This window comes from Bos taurus, chromosome 18 (genome assembly GCF_002263795.3).
Source record: "Bos taurus isolate L1 Dominette 01449 registration number 42190680 breed Hereford chromosome 18, ARS-UCD2.0, whole genome shotgun sequence".
NCBI classification, from domain to species: Eukaryota; Metazoa; Chordata; class Mammalia; order Artiodactyla; family Bovidae; genus Bos; species Bos taurus.
In genome coordinates, this window is record NC_037345.1 from 64,855,199 (window position 1) to 64,877,434 (window position 22,236).

The following is a 22,236-nucleotide window of genomic DNA, read 5'->3' on the forward strand; positions in this document are numbered from 1 at the left end:
CCCGCACCCAGACCATGACAGTAATCACTTCTCATCAAAGAGATCAGATTCTGATGACCCCAATTTTTTTTCTTTTTGGTTGTTCTTTCCACACTTTTATTTATTTAAGTTTGAATAGATTTAAATCCTTGAGGCGTATAGTATCACACAGATTCTATGTCCACTGGTGTTAACAAGAAGGTTGCTTAGGAATTTGGAACAAATCATACCACTGTCTCTGTGAACACGAGATATTTTCCCCCAGATTACTCTGGTTTTGTTGTTTTCCATCAGGTGTTGCGTTGTTGTTCTTTGCTCTGTACACATGAGCACATCTTTTGCCTAGATACTTAGAATTCATTTCAAGCACACATTTTTAAGAAGCCGGAGACTTGGCTTATTTATATTCAGCAAAAACGGCCTTGGATCACAGCCTTCCAGATATATGTGTCCTTTCAGAAGTCTTTTTCCCAGCAGAACTCCACAGCTTCAAGACTATTTAAAGAGAAAGGCTGATGTCCCAAACCTTTATCTCGGGGTTCCGGAATCTTCTTTGCACTTATGGCCCTCACCTTGAGAGTTTACCTGGAGGTCCTGGTAAACTGCGCTCCTAGGTCAGGCATAAAGCCGGAAGAACTACATTACCCAGAGCATTCTGCCCCGCTCGCCTTCGGCGTTAAGCCAATCAGAACTCAGGAGAAGTGCACTTCCTATGTGAGCATCGCGTTGGGGCGGGACTTCCGGCATTTTCCAGGTGGCGGTCGTTTTGTAGGCTCTTGGGTGCGATCGCCCAGTCTCAGGTTCCGGAGCGGCGAGTGCAGATCGAGACAGTTCGAGGGCAGACTCCTGCCACCCGAGGCCCAGGAGAGGAACCGCTCTTCCCGCGTCCGCCCGCCTCTCCTGCCCCCGCTCCGCCCACAGAGTCCGATGGCGGCGGCGGCGCTGAGAGGCCCGCCTCAGGTAAACGCTGGTACTCAGGGCCCGCACCGCCCTCATCCCACCAGCCACTAAAGCCCCGAGTGTTCACGTGCCGGCAGCTCAGGCGCCGGGGGCCAGAACGGTGAGGTGGCTGTGGGGGGGATCTTGTGACTGACTGATGGCTCCTGGGAGAGGGTGACAGGTGGAGGGACCCCACCTGTTAGTGGGAAGTTTGGAGTTAAAATACTTTCATTTCTGGAAGCTGAAAGTCCCTGCATGCCAGACCCAGAGCTTAGGGATCATCTGTCTGCCCACCTGCCTGTTGCTGTGGGTGGACAAAGTAATCAAAGGGACCGTGAGAAGAATGTGCACATCAGAGCCACCAGGCCTGGTATCTCCTCTGAGATGGGGAAATAGGGAGGTGGGTGAGCAGGGTTTGATTGGTGGGTGGATGAACTTGCGGTCCTGTGAAAGAAGCTGATCATGGAACGAATTGTCCCCATCATGGCAGGCCTGTGTGACCTTTGAAGATGTGGCCATTTACTTCTCCCAGGATGAGTGGAGGCTCCTTAATGAGACACAGAGGTTCCTGTATTGTGATGTGATGCTGGAGAACTTTGCACTTACAACGTCCCTGGGTAAGGCCTTCATATTCCTCCCAGTGTCCTCAACTGACCTCTGTCTTTTTCCATCTTTCCCTCTCTCCAGGAGACAGCTCTGTCCATTCCACAGCTGGACCATGGTCTCTGCTTCCTTCCCCCCTTCCTGGCATATGTGCTGTGGGTGTCAGTGCTGAGCTGTGTGCACTGCCCCAAGCACGTGCTCCGGAAGCAGCCCCAACATCTGCTACCCCGAGGCATGCAGGGAAGTGTCTGGGAGTCAGTCTGGCAGTCAGCCTAATAGAGCTCACATTTCCTGCCTTCTCCTTGACTGGATGACTGTCCATATCTATGACACCCTGTGACCCAGATTCTTCTCTTTTCCTCTTTTTTTTTTTTTTAATTAAGATATAACTGACATAGGGCATATTAGTTTCAGGTATATGACATAAAGATTTGATGTTTGTGTATACTGCAGAATGCTCTCAACAGCAAGTCTGGTTAACATCCATCACCATACAGATTTGCATTTTTTTCCCCCCTTATGATGAGAACTTTTAATTTTAAGACTTCCTTGTGACTGTCTATATCAGGAATTCTAGACCTTGTCATGGTCGCTATCTATATGGAGGTTTTTCTTGAAAGACCCTGTTTTGAGATTTTGTTGTAATATTCTTTCCTCTCCTGTGGTCTTTTGTTTCTTGAGTTGCTCTGGACCAGTGCTGACATTTCCTGTCTTTCCCTAAGGCCTTGTTTCATTCAGGTCTCGTGTAGTTACGGAAATGGGGAATGTTGGGGGAGCCCTGATTGCTTTACAGTGTGAACAGGGCAAGATGATCTCAAAGAAGGCCTGGCCCTAGTGAGTGTCAAAGGAGGTGAGGGCATGAAAATGAGATTGTGTTTAAATCATACTAGGAACCTACTGTGTGTCCACCAGTGTTTTGTTGCGAGTGACACTGGACACAGATCATCTCAACACTTTCTTCTGCATCTTGACACTTTCTTGATTTGTCATTTCAGTTTCTGACTGGCCCTGCCTTTCTGATCTGCATGCATCACTTTTGTCTCCACTGCACCCTCTGTAGTTCTCCCACAGTGACTTACACTTAATAGACATATTTCAGAGATATTGTGGATTCGTTTCCAGATCACTGCAATAAAGTGAATCACACATTATTTTTTGTTTCCCAGTGCATATAGAAGTTATACCATCCCTTAGTATATTGTGTGCAATAAAATAATGTCTAAAAAACAATACACCTACCTTAATTAAAAAGTACTTTTTTGCCAAAAAATCCTAACCATTGTTTGAGCCTTCAGTGACTCATAGTTGTCACATCAAAGATCATTGATTCACAGAGCACCATAACAACTATAATAATATTGAAATAGTTTGAAAGACTGTGAGAATTACCAGAATGTGACACAGAGACACGAAGTGAGCAAATGCTATAGGAAAATTGGCACCCATAGACTTGCTGAACTTAGCATTGCTACAGATCTCCAATTGGTAAAAAAAAGTATCTACAAAAGGCAATAGAGCAAAGTGCAGTGATAATGAGGTATGTCTGTAAAATGAGGTGTGTGCATATTCTTAAATAGTCCTTGAACCCAGTTGCTCAGTTCCAGTTGTATTTCCATGGGCCTGGACACTGCCATCCTTCTTCATAGAATGGACATGTTCTCAGCTGACAATATCTTGCTGAAGGTTGTTGGCAGAGGAGTGATTCATTGATCCTGCCTCTCCTCCTCATGTGGCATTCATATTTATGCCCTTTGTTCTGGAAAGTCTCCCTTCTGTGATCTTTAGAGGCATGTCCCTGCAGAGCAGCCCTCCCTTCAAATCAGTACCTCATCCTGAAAACACTTACATGGCTTCATTCTCTGGCTTGAATGTATGTGTGTGACATGCCTTTTTGTGGGACTTCCATTTCCCACTGAAGCTCGCATGCACATTATTAGTGTTACTCTGCTTTCAGGTTGTTGGTGTGAAATGGAGGAGGATGAGGTGATGCCTTCTGAGCAGAGCCTTTCTGTAGGAGAGTCACAGGTCAGGACTTCTCAGTCCATCCACCCGGAAGATTAATCTCTGTGAGAAATGTATCCCAGTCTTGAAAGGTATTTTGCAGCTGACTGAGTTTCAGGCAGCATATCCTGGGCAGACACCATACTTTGGTGGGTGGTCCAAAGGCTTCTGGTTGAACCCAAACCTTCCCCAGTACCAAGAGCATGGCAGTGGAGAGAAAGTCTTTAAAATGGACATGAACAGGGCCTCGATTGTGACGAGCTGCATATTCTATGTGTTAGGGAAGCCTGTCCCTAGTGAGGAGAGTGGAAAGGACTTCCTAGCTACCTTGGGCCTTCCTCAGCACGAGGCCACTCTCAATGGTGAGAAGCCACCCAGCAGCATTGAGTGTGAGGAGGCCTTGAACAATGGAGAAAGTCATCTGAAGTGGATTGAATACAAGAAAGTTTTTGGCAACACTCATACACTTCACCACCAGAGAGTTTGCACTGGAGAGGGTCTTGATGAGTGTGACAAATGCAGATACAGATCTGTTCAGCACCGTCAAATTCACATTGGAGAGAGGCCTAATGAGTGTAGTAAATGTGGAAAAATCTTTAGCCGTAAAACCCACCTCATTTGACACTGGAGAGTTCACACTGGAGCAAAGCCTTATGAGTGCAGTGACTGTGGGAGATCATTTGGCCAGAAATCTGATCTCATTCAACACCAAAGAGTTCATACTGGAGAAAGGCCTTATGAGTGCAGTGAATGTGGGAATATCCAGAAATCCATCCTCATTAAACACCAGAGAGTTCACACTAATGAAAGGCCTTATAAATGCAGTGAATGTGGGAAGATGTTTAACCAAAGTTCTGGCCTCCTTCGACACAAAAGAGCTCACACTGGAGCAAGGCCTTATGAGTGTGGTGAATGTGGGAAATCATTTATCTGTAAAACCCATCTCATTTGACACTGGAGAGTTCACACTGGTTAGACCTTACGAATGACTTGAATGTGGAAAATCTATTAGTGAGAAATCTCTCCTTGTTCCACACCAAAGAGTTCACACTGGAGAAAAGCCTTATGAGTGCAGTGGGTGTGGGAAATTCTTTAGTCAGAAATCTGTCCTCATTCAACACCAAAGGGTTCACATTGGAGAAAAGCCTTATGAATGCAGTGAATGTGGAAAATCCTTTAGCCGCAAAACCCATCTCATTTGACACCAAACTGCACACTGAAGCAAGGCCTTATAAGTGCAGTGAATGTAAGAAATCTTTTACTCAGTACTCTAGTCTCCTTCGACACAGGAGAGCTCATGTGCCGTGAATGTAGAAAATCCTTTAGCTGCAAATCTAATGTCAGTCAACACCAAAGAATTCACACTGGGGAAAGGCCTTGTATACACATTGAATGTATGCTTTCTCCTTCCTTAGTATAGATGTGGTGGAGGTAAGTGTCTGAGGAACCATCCACCTAAGTTAAATCTCGTCTTGGGATGCCCACAGACTGGAGATTGATTCACTGGAAATTTCATGGTTGTGTGGGAAGCACGTGTGACCTGCCAGGTTCACTGCCAGTTTCTTGGCCAGAAACCATCTCACCTGTAGCATCTGGCGTGTCCTGATGGTTGGCATCAGTCACCACCCTGGTGTGTTCAGAGCAACTGGCCTCTGTACTCTCCCGTGTGTTGGAGGAGGTGATGACTCTCGTCAGCCCTTAAGGAGTCTTCTTTCCCTTTCTTCTGACAAGGCAGGGCCTGGCCCTGAGCGTGTGTTGGCTCAGACTGCTGTCTGGGTCCTGGCAGAGAACTAGCTTTTCTAGGACACGGTTGGCCTCAGGTACTGCTTGTGATGGGGTTTTCCGGCTTTCCAGTCACTGACCCAGAAATTGCCTATTGCATGTTACTCTGATCGGTATGATAATAAAGGCCTTATTGTTTCAGCACCTTAGTCTTGGAAATGCTCTTCACTGTGTGGAATAGTTTGAAAGCACAATAGCACTGTCAACCTGACGGATAAATTACTTTTGTAGTGGAGATCCAAACTTCAGGTGCCTGAGATGGCTGAATATGGCATTCTTGTTTTGTAGTAGTTTGCATTGCTGCCAAGGCCTCCTAGGAAAGACTACTTTGTATTATAATTTTCTGCCTGGATGCCAGAGGTCTGTGGATTCTATTACTGGAGACAACATGAATTTGTTTTTCCTTACTTAAAAGGGATAATGCACAATGTCGAGCTCTGCTGAGGGGAATCTTAATCCCAGTTCTCCTACAAAGGAGCCACGTACCCTGATACCAAGAATTCTGTAGGCTAGTGTCCATGGTTGGAAGACTGCAGGGGCAGGGGAGACCACAGTTGGTATGGAAACATTGGTTACTAGAGAGGGGAGGAGACTGCAGCAAGCTGTGTGGAAGAAGGTACCTCTTCTAAAGATACAGCCACAAATGTTCCAGTGAGTGACTACAGGATGAGTATGTCCAGAAGTCTCAGGACCTCAGGTACGTTTATGTTGTGAAGTCATTGGCAGACGAAATAAGGGGTTGGGGGGATTCTGCTAGGCTTTCTGAGCTGTTCACCTCAAGGCCATTGCTATACAGGCAACAGAAGCAGTGTGGAGACGTACTGTGTCCAGAATGTGGTTTTGTGATCCAGTCAGCAGTCCTCTTGACTCAGTAGGCGATGGCCTTCATTGTTTGCCAGTATTTCCTGCCACTGAGAAGAGATGACACCTCAAGTCTTGAGAATCGAGATAGTGGAGTCATTTTCTGAAGAATCGGGCATTCAGATTTTTATTTGGATTTTTATTATGGAACCAGTTTTTAAACCTCTGTGAAGGTATGGAATAACTTGTACATATTCAGAGTGTACAGTTTGAGAAGTTTTTACCTGTATGCACTTGTGAAACCACTATTATGATAATGAGTATACCTGTCACCTGCATGTTTTCCTCATGCTGTTTTATAGTCTCCTGACTCGCCCTGGCTGTACAGACAACCATTTATGTACATTCCTTTACAATAGATTGTATTTTTAGAATTTTATGATTGATCACGAAATGTTTACATCTTTTTCTGATTTCATCGATCCTATATAGTTACTTTGTGATTCATTAATCATTCATTAAATGTTCATTTAATGAATTAATTGTTCATTAAATATAAATTAATTGTTCATTAATTCATTAAATGTTCCTTATAGGAACATTCTTATTTTTCAGTACTTTTCTCTTCCACGTATAATTGACTGTTCATTCATCTATTTTATTGATATTTGAGTTATTTCTAGTGTTTTCTTGTTGTACAGTCACTCAGTCATGTCCAAATCTTTGCGACCCCATGGACTGCAATGCCAGGCTTCCCTGCCCTTCACCATCTCCTGGAGCTTGCTCAAACTTACGTCCATTGAGTCAGTGATGGCATCCGACCATCTCATCGTCTGTCGTCCCCTTCTCCTCCTGCCTTCTATCTTTCCCAGCATCAGGGTCTTTTCCAATGAGTAGGCTTTTCACATCAGGTGGCCAAAATATTGGCACTTCAGCTTCAGGAACAGTCTTTGCAATGCATAGTCAGGGTTGATTTCCTTTAGGATTGACTGCTTTGATTTTGCAGTCCCAGGGACTCTCAAGAGACTTCTCCAACACCACAGTTCAAAAGCATCCATTCTTCAGCTCTCAGCCTTCTTTGTGATCCAACTCACATCCATACCTGACTCCTGGAAAAACCACAGCTCTGACTATAAGGGCCTTTGTTGGCAAAGTGATGCCTCTGCTTTTTAACATGCTGTCTGGGTTTGTCAGAGCTTTTCTTCCAGGGAGCAAGCGTCTTTTCATTTCATGGCGGCAGTCCCTGCCCGCAGTGATTTTGGAGCCCAAGAAAGTAAAGTCTTTCACTGTTTCCATTGTTTCCCCATCTGCTTGCCATGAAGGAATGGGACTGGATACCATGATCTTAGTTTTTTGAATGTTGAGTTTTAAGCCAGCTTTTTCACTCTCCTCTTTCACTTTCATCAAGAGGCTCTTCAGTTCCTCTTTAGTCCAAGGCGCCTGCTCATGTGCCCGCAGCCCAAGAAGTGGGGTCCAGGACGTGAGGTGGTTGTGTGTGGACTAACGGACTGCAAGGCGTGGGACGGACTGATGGGCTGCGTCTGATGGACTGTGATGGCTAGTGGGAAAGGGACCCACAGGCGAAGAGGCTTGGAGGTTGGACTGTGGTGGGAGAATTCGAAAAAACTGGGATCTGTCTTGTACCTGCCTAGAGCAGAAAGTGTGAGGTGGAGTCTCGCCTAGACTGTCAAGCTGAGAGTTTTGTGGGCTCAGACAGTAAAGAATCCGCCTGCAATGTGGGAGACCTGGGTTCAATTCCTGGGTGGGAAAGATTCATCAGATAAGGGAATGGCAACCCACTCTAGTATTCTTGCCTGGAGAATTCCATGGAGGGGGAGCCTGGCAGGCTACAGTCTGTGGGGTCACAAAGAGTTGTACAGGACTGAGCAGTTAACAATTTCACTTTCACTTCTGAGAACCCATTGAGCCATGGAGAGTTGTGAAGAGAAGAAAGACACAGTCTGACTTAGGATTTTGAAAGTTTTCCAAGAGCTACTCAGAGAACAGACTGAAATGGGAGTGATGCCGGCAGTGAGGTGCAGGGAAGGTGAGTCCTTGTCCAGCAAAGCTGCAAAGAGGCAGCTCTGCTGACTGAAGCACACAGTTTAGTCTTTTAACCCGAGGTTATCTGGTCTCCAGGGTTGGTGAGAGGTATAGGGGAGGTTTGAATCCCTTGGAATGCACCTCTATGGCTTGCTTCTACTCACAGATCCCCATGGCTGAAGAATCACTTAATGGAACCTACACAGAGAAGTGGAGGGTATCCCAGGCCCTCACTGGTTTGGATCTCATTCATAGAACCTGAGATTGTGGTGTCCTAGGACTCTTCGCCTGCCATTTTCCAAGCCCTTGGGTCTGGGACCTGGGAGAAATCATCTAGACTCATTCTGAGTTCAGGCCAAAGGATTTTCTGGAGGAATTGCTCTTTCTGCCACCAATGGGAAAAGGTGTACAAGACTATCTCGGGAACACCTACCAGCACGTGCAAGTGCTTGGTTGGGTGGCCACAGCTGTGAACAGGGCACAGATCTTTCTTTTAGGAACAGAGAGCAGGGGGAGAGGAGTCAGTCTTGTAATGTGGTTGCCTGTGAAGTTGGGCATCTGCTGTGGAAGTAACACAGATTTGGAACAGAGGAGGGAGATAACCTTACTTCCAGGCTTCATCGGGTTACAGAGTGGAAAACAGACTTTGGGGGGAGGAAGGCTGACCAGGGAGGAGGCTACTGCAGAAGTCTTGATGCATGGTCATGGGCCAGAGTAGTGGCTGTGGAGGTGGAATAAGTGGTTGGATTCTGGATTCATTATTTGAGATAGGCTGCCCAGATTTTATGATTTTGAGGGTGAGAGAGAGAAAGCTAAGAGTCAGGGTTGATGGTAAAGCTTTGGTCTTGCGACTGAAAGCCTGGAAGCTTCACTAACTTTGAGATACAGATGTTCAGTAGTAAGAGTGATTTTCCTTGGAGATATCAGGAGTTTTTGTTTTTGGCTGGGTTTCCATTCTGAGTTTTTTTTTTTCAGAGAACAAATGAGTGGTGGCCTCAGGTAGGCAGCTGGACAGAAAAGTCTGGGAATCTGGGGTGCAGTTCAGCATGCGTGTGTGAACTCAATTGCTTCTGACTCTTTGCAACCCCATGAACCGTAGCCCTCCAGGCTCCTCTGTCCATGGAATTTTCCAGGCAGGTGTACTGGGGCAGTTGCTATTTTCTACTCCAGGGTCTCTTCAACAAAGGACTGAACCTGTGTCTCGTTCTTGGCAGGTGGATTCTTTACCACTGAACCACCTGGTAAGCCTGGTAGAGAGTTCAGTTCAGTTCAGTCGCTCAGTCGTGTCCAAGTCTTTGCGACCCCATGAATCGCAGCACGCCAGGCCTCCCTGTCCATCACCAACTCCCGGAGTTCACTCAAACTCATGTCCATCGAGTCGGTGATGCCATCCAGCCATCTCATCCTCTGTTGTCCCCTTTTCCTCCTGCCCTCAATCCCTCCCAGCATCAGAGTCGTTTCCAATGAGTCAACTCTTCACATGAGGTGGCCAAAGTACTGGAGTTTCAGCTTTAGCATCATTCCTTCCAAAGAAATCCCAGGGCTGAGCTCCTTCAGAATGGACTGGTTGGATCTCCTTGAGGTCCAAGGGACTCTCAAGAGTCTTCTCCAACACCGCAGTTCAAAAGCATCAATTCTTTGGCACTGAGCCTTCTTCACAGTCCGACTCTCACATCCATACATGACTACTGGAAAAACCATAGGCTTGACTAGACGGACCTTTGTTGGCAAAGTAATGTCTCTGCTTTCGAATATGCTATCTAGGTAGAGAGTGATAGGTATCTAAAATTCACATATGATTCAGTATGACTAATGTTAAAGCAAGAATTAGGGACAGGTAAGAGGTTTTCAAATGGTTTTGGGATCCATGAGAGGTCATGGGTAGAACTGGATACTGTTTGGTTTTGCCCTATTCTCTGGGGTGAGTCCAGGGAGATGACTGTGGTGTGGGACAAGGAGTTGGCAGTGGCTGCAGGGATGCAGCTGTGGGGGTCTGGAGATGTGAGAGAGGTACATGTGGAGGTAGGAAGCATGAATTGATGGCTCCTGGGCCCTAGGATATATAAGGGTTGGGTGTTGTGAGGCATGATATGGAAGATCCCACGGGAATTGCCTGGCAGGAAGGGATGTTTAGTTGCTCAGTCACGTCTGACTCTTTGCAACCCCATGGTCTGTAGCCTGCCAGGCTCCTCTGTCCATGGGATTTTCCAGGCAAGAATATTGGAGAGGGTTACCATTTCCCTCTCTAGGCAGTGTTCCTGACCCAGGGATCAAACCTGGGTCTCCTGCATTGTAGGGGGATTCTTTGCCAGCTGAGCCACCAGGGAAGCCCTGGCAGGAAGGGATTGAGTCCTGCAGTTCTGTGTCTGAGCATCTCTGATGGCATCTCTTTGCCTTCCTGTGTGTAGTTGTTGAGGGCGGGGCACAGTGATGAGTGGAACCATGAGTGGAGGGCAGTACCGGTGGCTTCAGGTTCTGGTGTCTCATCTGAGGTGGAGAGCCCAAGAGAAACCTGGGTGTGCAGTAGATGTGTGTGGGATGGATTGTGGATCCTCAGGAGAGAGGACCGGCAGTTTCATCTGTCCCCATCGTGACAGGGCAATGTGACTCTGGAGGACGTGACTGTGTATTTTCCTGGGAGGAATGGAGCCTCCTTAATGAGGCTCAGAGGCGCCAGTACCGTGACGTGATGCTGCAGGTCTTTGCACTTATATCCTCACTGGGTAAGGCCTGCACAATCACCCTCTGTGACCTGGGCTAGACTTTGCCTTTCTGCTTTTCCTTAGGGGCTGCTCTGCCCTTCCTGCATGCAAACCATGGGGATTACTCTTTTTCCCTAGTTCCTTGGGTAGATACTCAGCCAGGGCTGAGTTGTTTGCTCTACCCTTTTCTCTCCTTGGAGCGTCAATACCTGCTGTCCTGAAGCCTAGTAGGAAGCTGAATGGATCCCATCTTGTTTGTCCTTTCCGTGGTTGGATCACTTTGCAGACCCATGATTGCTTGGTTTGGCTCCCTTCTTCTCACAGTTCTTTCATACTTGCCTGTGCTGAGAATTGCCATCACTGAGGTGGGCACTACTTAGGTGCACTGCTAAGTCGCTTCAGTCATGCCCGACTCTGTGCGACCCCATAGACGGCAGCCCACGAGGCTCCCCCGTCCCTGAGGTTCTCCAGGCAAGAACACTGGAGTGGGTTGCCATTGGCTTCTCCGATGCAGGAAAGTGAAAAGTGAAAGCAAAGTCGCTGAGTCTTGTCCAACTCTTAGCGACCCCATGGACTGCGGCCCACCAAGCTCCTCCATCCATGGGATTTTCCAGGCAAGAGGACTGGAGTGGGGTGCCATTGCCTTCTCCGACTTAGGTGCACAATGAGCTATTTTCCTGATACCCTCGTCTGAGGTTCTTTAGTAACATTTAGCTTTCTTTTCTATGATCGGTCATGTGATAAGTTTCTCTGGACGGGTACTGGCCACTTATCTGTCTTGCCTTTCCCTCAGGACTTTAGTTTTCTAGGTTCCATGTAGTTGCTCAGCATGGGTTGCAGGGGAGACCTGGATGTCTCACAGAATGGATATCAGTCCTACCATGGCAAGATGGAATACAGAGGCCTGGGCTGGGCGGGGTGAGAACATGACATCAGAGTTCACATCTTACCAGGAACCTGTTTAGACTAGTGTTTTGGAACCATTGCTGGGTACCTCACCTCGTTTACATCTTTTCCCTCATTCTTTATACTTGGCCAACTTGTCATTTTAACTCTGACTTTTAGTTCCTGGCTTCACCCAACTTTTCTGCCTCCATCTGTTACCCCTTCCTCTTTACTGCTGGCTTTGTAGATAGACAGACATCTATCTTCTCTGAGGATGCTGTAGTGACTGATACTCTATGAGGATCTGTCTGGTGGCAAAGGTGAGATGACTTCTGCCATAAAACCTGGCAGTGACTTAATTATGGCAAGGGTCCTGAGCAGGTAAAATATAAAACACAGCTCCTGAAGATTCTTCACATACCTGGAACCCATGGCAGATGTATCCTCATAGAGGCTCTCTAGTGCTATCACACTGAGCAGAGAACACATTCCTTGAAGGTCAAAGGCCATTACCTCATGTAGATTTTGTCATGCAGAAAGCTTTTTTTTCCCCACATAAGCAGAATTCCCAAAACTTAAGGTCTGAATTGAGATTTTGGTGTTCAGTCAGAGCATATTGTTAACTGAAGGCTTTCTCATGTTGGCTGTACTCTTGAGGCCTTCATCTAATGTGAAGTTTACGGTGCTGAATGAGGTTGTAGTTTTGGCTAAATGATTTTCCACATTCAACTGCATTGATAAGGTTTTTCTATAGTGTGAATTCTCCAATATAGAGTGAATCTAAATCTTTTTCTAAAGGATTTCCCACATTCCATGCACTCATAAGGCCTTGCTCCTGTGTGAACTCTTTGGTGTTGAATGAGGCTGGAGCTTTGGTTAAAAGATTTCTCACATTCGGAGAAGTGGAAGAAAGTCACATAATTTTTTGGTCTCCCAGCTAAAATAAAAGTTATGTTTATACTGTAGCCTATTGTGTGCAATAGCACTATAATAATTAAAAAAAAAAAGGACTGCTTTATTTAAAGTATTGGCATACTTTTTATTTAAAAGATACTTTATTTTTTATAAAAATGCTAACCATCATCTGAGCCTTCAGTGATAAGTCTCTCTTATCCCTAACACAGCTGAAACTCACAAAAACCACTTAAGGCTTCCATCTGTGTTTTTGAAAAAAGGAAATATGAATGGAGTGTGACTGGACTCAGTGACATTTGGCTGGATCATTGAAAAAGCAAGAGTTCCAGAAAAACATCTATTTCTGCTTTATTGACTATGCCAAAGCCTTTTGACTGTGTGGATCACAATAAACTGTGGAAAATTCTGAAAGAGATGGGAATACCAGACCACCTGACCTGCCTCTTGAGAAACCTGAATGCAGGTCAGGAAGCAACAGTTAGAACTGGACATGAAACAACAGACCGGTTCCAAGTTGGGAAAGGAGTATGTCAAGGCTGTATATTGTCACCCTGCTTATTTAACTTATAAGCAGAGTACATCGTGAGAAACGCTGGGCGGGAAGAAGTACACGCTGGAATCAAGATTGCTGGGAGAAATATCAATAACCTCAGATATGCAGATGACACCACCCTTATGGCAGAAAGTGAAGAGGAACTAAAAAGCCTCTTGATGAAAGTGAAAGAGGAGGGTGAAAAAGTTGGCTTAAAGCTCAACATTCAGAAAACGAAGATCATGGCATCTGGTCCCATCACTTCATGGGAAATAGATGGGGAAACAATGGAAACAGTGTCAGACTTTATTTTTGGGAGCTCCAAAATCACTGCAGATGGTGATTGCAGCCATGAAATTCAAAGACGCTTACTCCTTGGAAGGAAAGTTATGACCAACCTAGATTGCATATTGAAAAGCAGAGACATTACTTTGTCAACAAAGGTCCATCTAGTCAAGGCTATGGTTTTTCCAGTGGTCATGTATGGATGTGAGAGTTGGACTGTGAAGAGAGCTGAGCGCCGAAGAATGGATGCTTTTGAACTGTGGCGTTGGAGAAGACTCTTGAGAGTCCCTTGGACTGCAAGGAGATCCAACCAGTCCATCCTAAAGGAGATCAGTCCTGGGTGTTCATTGGCAGGACTGATGCTAAAGCTGAAACTCCAATAATTTGGCCACCTCATGCGACGAGATGACTGATTGGAAAAGACCCTGATGCTGGGAGGGATTGGGGGCAGGAGGAGATGGGGAAGACAGAGGATGAGATGGTTGGATGGCATCACTAACTCGATGGACATGAGTTTGAGTGAACTCGGGGAGTTGGTGGTGATGGACAGGGAGGCCTGGCCTGCTGTGATTCATGGGGTCGCAAAGAGTCGGACATGACTGAGGGACTGAACTGAACTGAATTTAGAGCTTTGGGGAAAATCTGAGAAGACATTTCTAAACGTTTCTTCCATCCCTACAGATGGTAGGTATCCCTACATGGTAGCTGTGTGCGGGCTTCTAAAGAGTGAAGCCCCTCCCCATCCTCGGAGCCAAGGCCGCAAGGGCGTCTTCGAATTGCTGCAACGGTTGTCTCAGCGGAAACTACATTAACCAGATGCCTCTGCGCCACAGAGCGGCACTGCTAAACGGTGTTTCTGTACGTGCGAGGTCGTCTGGGAGGGACTTCCGGCGTCTTTCTCGCGGCGGACATCTTATCGGTCCTAGGTCGACCTGTCTGAGTAGAGCCTCGGCATCTGTGGTCCAGTTTAGAAGTGACAGAAAGCGAGAAGGCGCGGGAGGAGACACTGTTCTCGCTGCAAAGAGGCTCGGCGGTGGCAACTCTCGCGAGGCTTCCGCCACCACGCCGACCGACAGCGGTGCGCGGTCCGACGTGAGATCCCTCCGGACTCTGTGGTCCTGACTGACGGCGAAGGCAGCAGTGGACCCGTGTAGGTGGGTGCTGCGTTCCCCGGATCTTGGCGCGTGGCGACCCCCACCTCAGAATCGTGGGACCCTGAATGAGTGGTGTTTATCGAGGTCTTTGTGATCTAGGGTCCGGGGCGTTTGTGGGTGGAGCCACCATTTCTGACGGCTTTTGTGTTGGGGCGTGGAAGAGTGTTACCCGCCCAGCAGGAGCAACGCCTTGGGACTGCGACTGAGCCGGGAGCCTTCGGGGAGCGTGGGTGTTCACATCCTCGGGGAGCAGAGGGGGTGAGTGGTAGTCGTTCCTGGAATGGAGGTGAGGCGAGTACAAGTACAACGTCCTCAGCCCTGCAGGGATATGATCTGATCAGAAGTTTTTAAAAGGATGCCAAAGCTTAGGGGAAGACAAACTAGGGTGGGATGGAGGTGACGAGGATGGAGGCAGGCACACCGGTAAGGAGACTGTAAACTCCAGGAATGTGTGGACGCTGTTCCAGAACAGTGGCAGGAAGGGTTGGGAGTGGCTAAGTCGTTACATTCTGGAGAGATTTTAAAGATAGAACTAAGATTTTTCTGCTGCGTCAAATATGACTAAGTGAAAAAAGAGTGTGAAAGACTACCCAAGTTTTGTTTTGTTTTTCTCCTGAATATCTGAAAGAATCAAAGTGGGTAGATTGGAACAGGGAGTACCATTCGTGGGGGCAGATAAGAACATGGCAGGGACACGGACATGATAAATCCATAGTGTCTCACAGTGGAGGCGTCACAGGGGCATCTGGTAGTGCTGGTCCAGAGTTATGCAGAGCAAGCTAGGCTGGAGACCTCTGAGGAATGAGGTCTCAGGTCAAAGCCTGGCTATGAGATTTAGCGGGAGAATGTTAAGGATGTTACTTTATGTGGTCCCTGAGGCGAGAGATTAGAGTACAGGGAAGAAGAGGGGGGCATCCCTGAGGTTTCCTCCAGAAAGGAGAAGTCTTGGAACGGGTTCTGGCTGGTGTAAGCAGAAGGAGAGGGCCATAGGGTGTTAGGACCTGACCTGAGTTGGAGAGCAAGGTGTGAGGTGCTATAAATTTGCCACCCTGTGGACTCAGCATGCCCCTCCGTGGCACAGAGGAGAAGTCAGCCAGGCTAGTGGATCAGCCTCACCCTATTTCAGGGCACTGGTACATCAGTTCCCCAGCTCCTCAGGTGAGAAGAGGTGAAGAGCCAACAGCATGCTCACCGATACATACCTGGCAGATTGGTTTGGTGAGAGGACCTAGTGTATACTTGGCAAGTATACGTAAGTAGACAGTTATAAATTAAAGGTTTTAAAAACTCAGAACCTATTACTTCATTTGCACTGAAAATATGCAAACTGTTAAGCATATGCAGTAAAAGTTAATTCCAAGGTTGATGTCTACTAAATTGGTGTGTACTAACACATCTGAGGGAGAAGGCAATGGCACCCCACTCCAGTTCTGTTGCCTGGAAAATCCCATGGACGGAGGAGCCTGGTAGGCTGCAGTCCATGGGGTCACTAAGAGTCGGAGACGACTGAGCGACTTCACTTTCACTTTCCGATTTCATGCATTGGAGAAGGAAATGGCAACCCACTCCAGTGTTCTTGCCTGGAGAATCCCATGGACGGAGAAGCCTGGTAGGCTGCAGTCCATGGGGTCGCACAGAGTCGGACATGACTGAAGCGACTTAGCAGCAGCAGCAACAACACATCTGATACAAACAGCCCTATTAGGTGGATATCGTCATTATCCCTTGCTTTATACATGAGAATACAGAGAGCTTGGGTTATGGTCACATAGCTGGTAGGAGGCAGCACTAAGGTCTGAGTATATAAAGTTAGACAACTTGAAATCATTCTCACCAAAGGGCAGAGCAGGGATGAGGCAAACAGTTAAGTCTGTGAGACCCCAGTGGAGTAACCTAGCATTCCCAGATCCTTCTTCCTACCAGGCTGCTGTAGTGACAGAAATGATTATTATCGTTGCATAAATGAGTGCAAAGTGTGCCAGTCCTGTCAGCCTAGCCCACCCCTCCGTGTTCTTGGTGACCTATATGGCAAATAGTGGGGTCTTGGGAAGTCTAACCTACCCTTCTGCCTGCCATTGGGTTTGCAGACCCTTGTAGCCCCAGAGGTCTTGTGCTCTGAAAACTGGTCTGGAATTATGTCAAAGGGTTTCCATTTCCAGCAAGCAATGTGGTGAACTGTGGAGCAGTATCCCAGGCATGGGAATCAGCCTGTGCAGATACATCACTTAAGACTGAACAGGTTGTGTTCAGGGAACTTAAGGTCTCCATTATGTTTGGTGATCAGAAAACAGGGGACAGGATTCAGCTCTGGACTGGGAACCTTTGGAGCTGGGCTTCTTTTTTGAAAGTGGTGGGAGCTATGAAAAGTTTGGAGCAGAGAAGAGAGTGATCCGATTTTGTTCTTAACAGGATATCTCTGGCTGTACAGTGAAGAAAAGACTATGGGGGTATAGGAAAGGGGACTGTTGATGATGGCTGGGCCAGAGTGGTGACTACAGAGATGAGAGACAAGTGCTTGGATTCTGGTGGGTTTTGTTTTGTTTTTTAAAGTAGAACCAACCAGATTTTCTGATGTGGAAGGTGTGAGAAAGAAGGGGAAGAGTCACAGATGACTCCACAATTTTTTTTGCCTGAGAAGATGTAAGGGGGAAAAAAAGCCTCAATTGAATTTGTGAAGTTGCTGGTGAGAGTAACTTTCAGAGGTAGTATCAGGGGTTAGGTTTTAATCATGTTGAATCTGTGATGTTCCAAAGACATCTGAATTGAGGTATCAAGTGGACAGCTGGACCCATGGGTATGGAGTTCAGAGGTGGGATTCAAGTTGGAGACATTCACAAGATGACAGCCAGTAACTGACTAGGGTAGAGTCGTGTATCAGGTTTAGAGAGAGAACCTTTATGTCATGAGGGTCTGGAAAGGAGGTGGGGACAGTGGAGTGGAAGGAAGAGTTACCTTCAAGGCAAGAAAAGGGAGACTAGTGTCCATGGTGAGTAAGGAAAATGGGATGTGGCAGTTGAGGGAGTTTTCTAGGGAGAAAGTGGACATGAGATGAATGCTGGGGTAAAGCAGTAAAGGAGATGAGGTGAAAGTGAGACCAAAGTCAGTGCTTCTTCCCCTGTCCCTGTGCTTCTCAGGTTTTTGTGACCTTTGTGGGCACTGGCAAGTTTCAGTCAAGCTGATGGGTTAGTTCAGGGCTAAATTGGGTCAGCTGACAGAGCCACTGTACTTGGGTGGAAGGCCAGCGGGTGTGGGCTTTGAAGGAGGACTTAGTGTAAGTGTGAACCCTGTGATTGATGAGGGTATAGTATCCCAAACATGCTGTAGCAAGGTGGGAAAGGGCTGGCTTTATCTGATAATCTGCACATGGCTCTGGACTGCTGAAGGTGAATTTAGGAAGGAAGAATTTAAAGCTGTGTTTGGATATACCTATGGCAGTCGGGGCCAGAGGTGATCCTGGATGCAGTGACCAAGCATTCTCTGGATGCTGTGTGCAGGTTTACACAAGGGAGGTACTTGTGTTGTAAGCCTTCTTAGGTAACATGGAAGTGTGGTCTAAAGAGTGACATGCCCTTTGAGGTGCAATCTGAAGTCACGGCCTGGGGGCTTTGGTACTGAGGGCTCTAGAAGGAATGCGAGGCTCAGATTTGTGTATGAGGGGCATCATCCCTGGATTCCATGGGAACTAGCTGGCAGTGAAGGGTTGGTCCCTTCTTGCTAGGCCCAGACTATACAGTGCCTGTCCGCTTACTTGCTCTAGGCTGGACAGGGTGGTTGATGGGAAATGAGAGAGGAGGTGTCAGTTACCCAGGGCCTGCTGTCTTGCTTTGAGTTGGGGAGCCTGGGAGGAAAGTGAATGGCAGGTAGGCCAGGAACCCTGGGAGAGGCTGCCCTTTTACTCAGTTGTCCACTTCATGCAGGAGCACTTGACCTTGAGGATCTGTGTATTTTTCCTGGGAGCAATGGGGCTTCTTGATAAGGCTCTGAGACACTCACATCATGGTGCAGTGCCTTCTGCGCTTTGCTCTTACGGTTTTCCTGGGTAAGGCCTTGCATCACCCAGTTTTACATGTTCTCCCCTTCCCCTTTTCCCCCTAGAGGTTGTGATTTCCTTCCTGTAACTGGACCAGGGGCGCTCCCTCACATAGATCGTCTGGGTGCCAGGGCTCGACTGTGTGTGCTGCCTTCTCCATTCCCTGTGCTAACCTGCGCCCTCTGGCACTGAGACTGTGGACTTCTAACCACTTGACCACCAGGGAATTCCCTATTTCTTCCCAGCTTCTGTTGCCCAAAATTGCCGGGAAGGTTGAGAGTCCCGTGGTCAACCTAGTGGATACTACCCCACCCGGCCTCTCCCTGGGCGGTGGCTCTGTTTTCATTTAGGGCACCTCTGTGCTTCCCTGGTGGCCCAGCTAGTAAAGAACCCACCTGCGATATGGGAGTCCTAGGTTCGATCCCTGGGTGGGGAAGATCCCTTGAGAAGGGAACAGCTATCCATTTCACTACTCCGGCTTAGAGAATTCCACGGATTGTATAGTCCATGGGGTTGCAAAGAGTTGGACGCGACTGAGCGACTTTCACGTTCACGTGCTCCAGATTATGTTCACTTCCTTTGATTGTCATTCCTTTGGGCACACCTCTGTCATGAAATATAGTCAGTCACTGCTTGTGGGGCCCACTGGGTTGTTGCTTTAAGACATTCATTTTGTAATATTTAGTTTTCTTTTTCTCACCCATGGGTGGACTCCCCTGGCCAGTGCTTTCCTTCTCACTTGCCTTGTCTTTCCTCTGTGACTAGTGTGTTCTAGATCCTCTGTAGAACTGAGAGGTTGTGACTCAGCTCTGAGAGGTAATAACTCAAGTCACAACAGAAGGAGCTTGGACAGGTCCTGGTGGGTGGGAGCCTGGAAGGAGTGTAACTTCAAGGATGGGTTCACATAGCACTAGAAACCTGTCCTGTGCCCACTACTCTTTGGTGCCCAGGCTACAGGCCATACCTTATTTCTCTTTTCCTCCCCATTCTGGACACTTTACTTGTCATTTCTATTCTGATCTGTGGCCCAGGGCTGCCCACCCCACTCACCAGTGTTCTCTACTGCTTCCTCTGTGGTACTTTCTCTTTTGGACAGTGTTCATGTGTCTTGAGACACAAGCATATCCTTAGAATAGTTTTTGAATACCAATTACTTATTTTAGGTCAGATTTTCTGGGCTTAGACACATATTTCTGGACAGTGGTCCCCTCTCAGTCGTGCCAAGACCCTTCTGAAAGTCATTTGCTTGTTGTGAGTTGGAGATCTTGCCTGCCTCGTCTCCCTGAGCCACACCCCATCCCTACGTCTTTGCTGTTGTGAAGCCTTCCCTATCCTGTGACCCATAGAGAGTCCATTACTGCACAGCAGCTTTCTTTAACCTGACCCTAAATCTATTGTCCTGGCAACAACTCTATGGACTCAGTCATGGCTATGCTGGGGACACATTTGTGATGAGGGTGTCCACTCCCACTGAAGTCAACATGCTGTTCAGTGACAATTTTCTGCTTTCAGGTTGTTGGCACGGAGTGGACAAGGAAGAGGCAGCTTCTGAGCAGAGTGTTACTGTAGCAGTGTCACACGTTCATGCTTCCAGGGCAGATTCATTGACTCAGATGGCTCATCCTTGTAACCTATGTGGCCCAATCTTGAAAGATGTTTTGCACCTGGACGAACACAGAGAAACACGCCATGGACTGAAACCTTACACATGTGGGGCGTGTGGGAGGCAATTCTGGTTCAGTGCGAACTTTGACCAGCCTCAGAAGCTGTACGATGTAGAGAAACTCCTAAGAGGTGACAAAGGCAAGACATCATTTGTTACTAACTATAGAGCTTGTGAAGAACCTCTGCTGTCAGAGAAGCCCTTTGCATATAAGGAGGAGCAGAAGAAATTCCAGGCCAGTTTGGGTAGTCACCAGCAAAAGGCTACCCCCAGCAACAGGAAGACACGGAGTCCTGAGAGTGGGCTGGCTTTGCACATTGGACAGATGCATTACAAGTGCATTGAATGTGGGAAAGCTTTCAGCCGCAAGGACACGCTCGTTCAGCACCAGAGAATCCACACTGGAGAAAAGCCTTACGAGTGCAGTGAATGTGGGAAAGCTTTCAGCCGCAAAGCCACACTTGTCCAGCACCAGAGAATCCATACAGGAGAAAAGCCTTACGAGTGCAGTGAATGTGGAAAAGCCTTTAGCCGCAAAGACAACCTTACTCAGCACAAAAGAGTTCACACCGGAGAGATGCCTTATAAGTGTGGTGAGTGTGGCAAATACTTTAGCCATCACTCCAACCTAATTGTACACCAGAGAGTTCACAATGGAGCAAGGCCTTACAAGTGCAATGATTGTGGGAAAGTCTTCAGACACAAATCCACACTTGTTCAGCATGAGAGTATCCATACTGGAGAAAATCCTTATGTTTGCAGTGACTGTGGAAAATCCTTTGGCCACAAATATACCCTCATTAAACACCAGAGAATTCATACTGAGGCAAGGCCTTTTGAGTGCATTGAATGTGGGAAATTCTTTAGTCGAAGCTCTGACTTTATTGCACACCAGAGAGTTCACACAGGTGAAAGGCCTTTTGTGTGCAGCAAATGCGGGAAAGATTTCATCAGAACCTCCCACCTTGTTCGGCACCAAAAAGTTCACACTGGAGAGAGGCCATATGAATGCAATGAGTGTGGGAAATCATATAGCTTAAGCTCCCACCTCATTAGGCACCAGAAAGTTCATGCTGCAGGAAGGCTTTAGGAGTGCTTTTAACACAGCAGGACTCACGGGAAGAGCTCTGTGACTTCCTGTAGAGAGGGAGACGTCAAATCATGTGTTGAACCGTGTATGTCTAGACACTGCCAGTTGAGAGAGAGTTTATGAACGCCATGTACAGGGGAAGCTTTCAGAAGCTATGTTGCACTTTCAGACCTGCTCGGGTCCCTTGCTGAATTTTTTAGGATCGATGCCTGTGGCTGAAAACATCTCAACTCTACCAGCTTAGTTACTCTAATATCCTCAGGGGAGGCAGAACTTTGTAGTCTCTCTCTAGTCCCTGGAGGGAATTGTAAGAAACCTGAGTTCCAGAATTCCCTGGTGGTCCAATGGTTAGAACTCTATGCTCCTTCTGAGGGCCTGGGTTCAATCACTTGTTGAGGAAATAAAATCCCACAAGCTGTGTGGCCATAAATAAGTAAATGGAAACCTGAGTTAAATGGGGGTCCTTGTTTGCTCCCCTCTGACTGGCAAAGGTGTGGGCATGACCCATCTTGAGCCAAGAGGATCTGAGCTGTGTTCTGGTAACAGAGAAGGTTTACTTTCTTCATGGACATTGTTGGTTTCACTCTCATGTGATTCTTGTAACATTTTTCCAGCTCCAAGTCACCCAACCTGGATAATTATTTGCCTCATGTTGCTCTGGTTTGTGTGATAATAAATACCTTATTATTTAAACCACGTTTAACCATGGAGGTTCTTTTTATTGGAGTGGTTTGGAAACTATTAGGCTCTGCCAAACTGAGGAGGTAAACAGTGTTTGTAGGGGCTTTCAACTTTGGGTGCCTCAAGTGGAACAGCAGGTTGGCAAAGAACA

The 22,236-nt window shown here is 47.2% G+C and overlaps 1 protein-coding gene and 1 pseudogene across 1 annotated transcript; both read left to right on the plus strand.

Annotated features, from left to right (window-relative positions):
• Positions 1-454: 454 nt before the first annotated feature.
• Positions 455-22,107, plus strand: ZNF134 (zinc finger protein 134). The gene is made up of 3 exons (XM_015458468.3): positions 455-939; positions 1,409-1,535; positions 20,164-22,107. Exons 1-3 carry the CDS (start codon positions 541-543, stop codon positions 21,402-21,404), a joined length of 1,767 nt encoding a protein of 588 aa, XP_015313954.2. The 5' UTR covers positions 455-540; the 3' UTR covers positions 21,405-22,107.
• LOC132342743 (zinc finger protein 551-like) lies at positions 3,621-6,585 on the plus strand (annotated as a pseudogene).
• Positions 22,108-22,236: the final 129 nt, after the last annotated feature.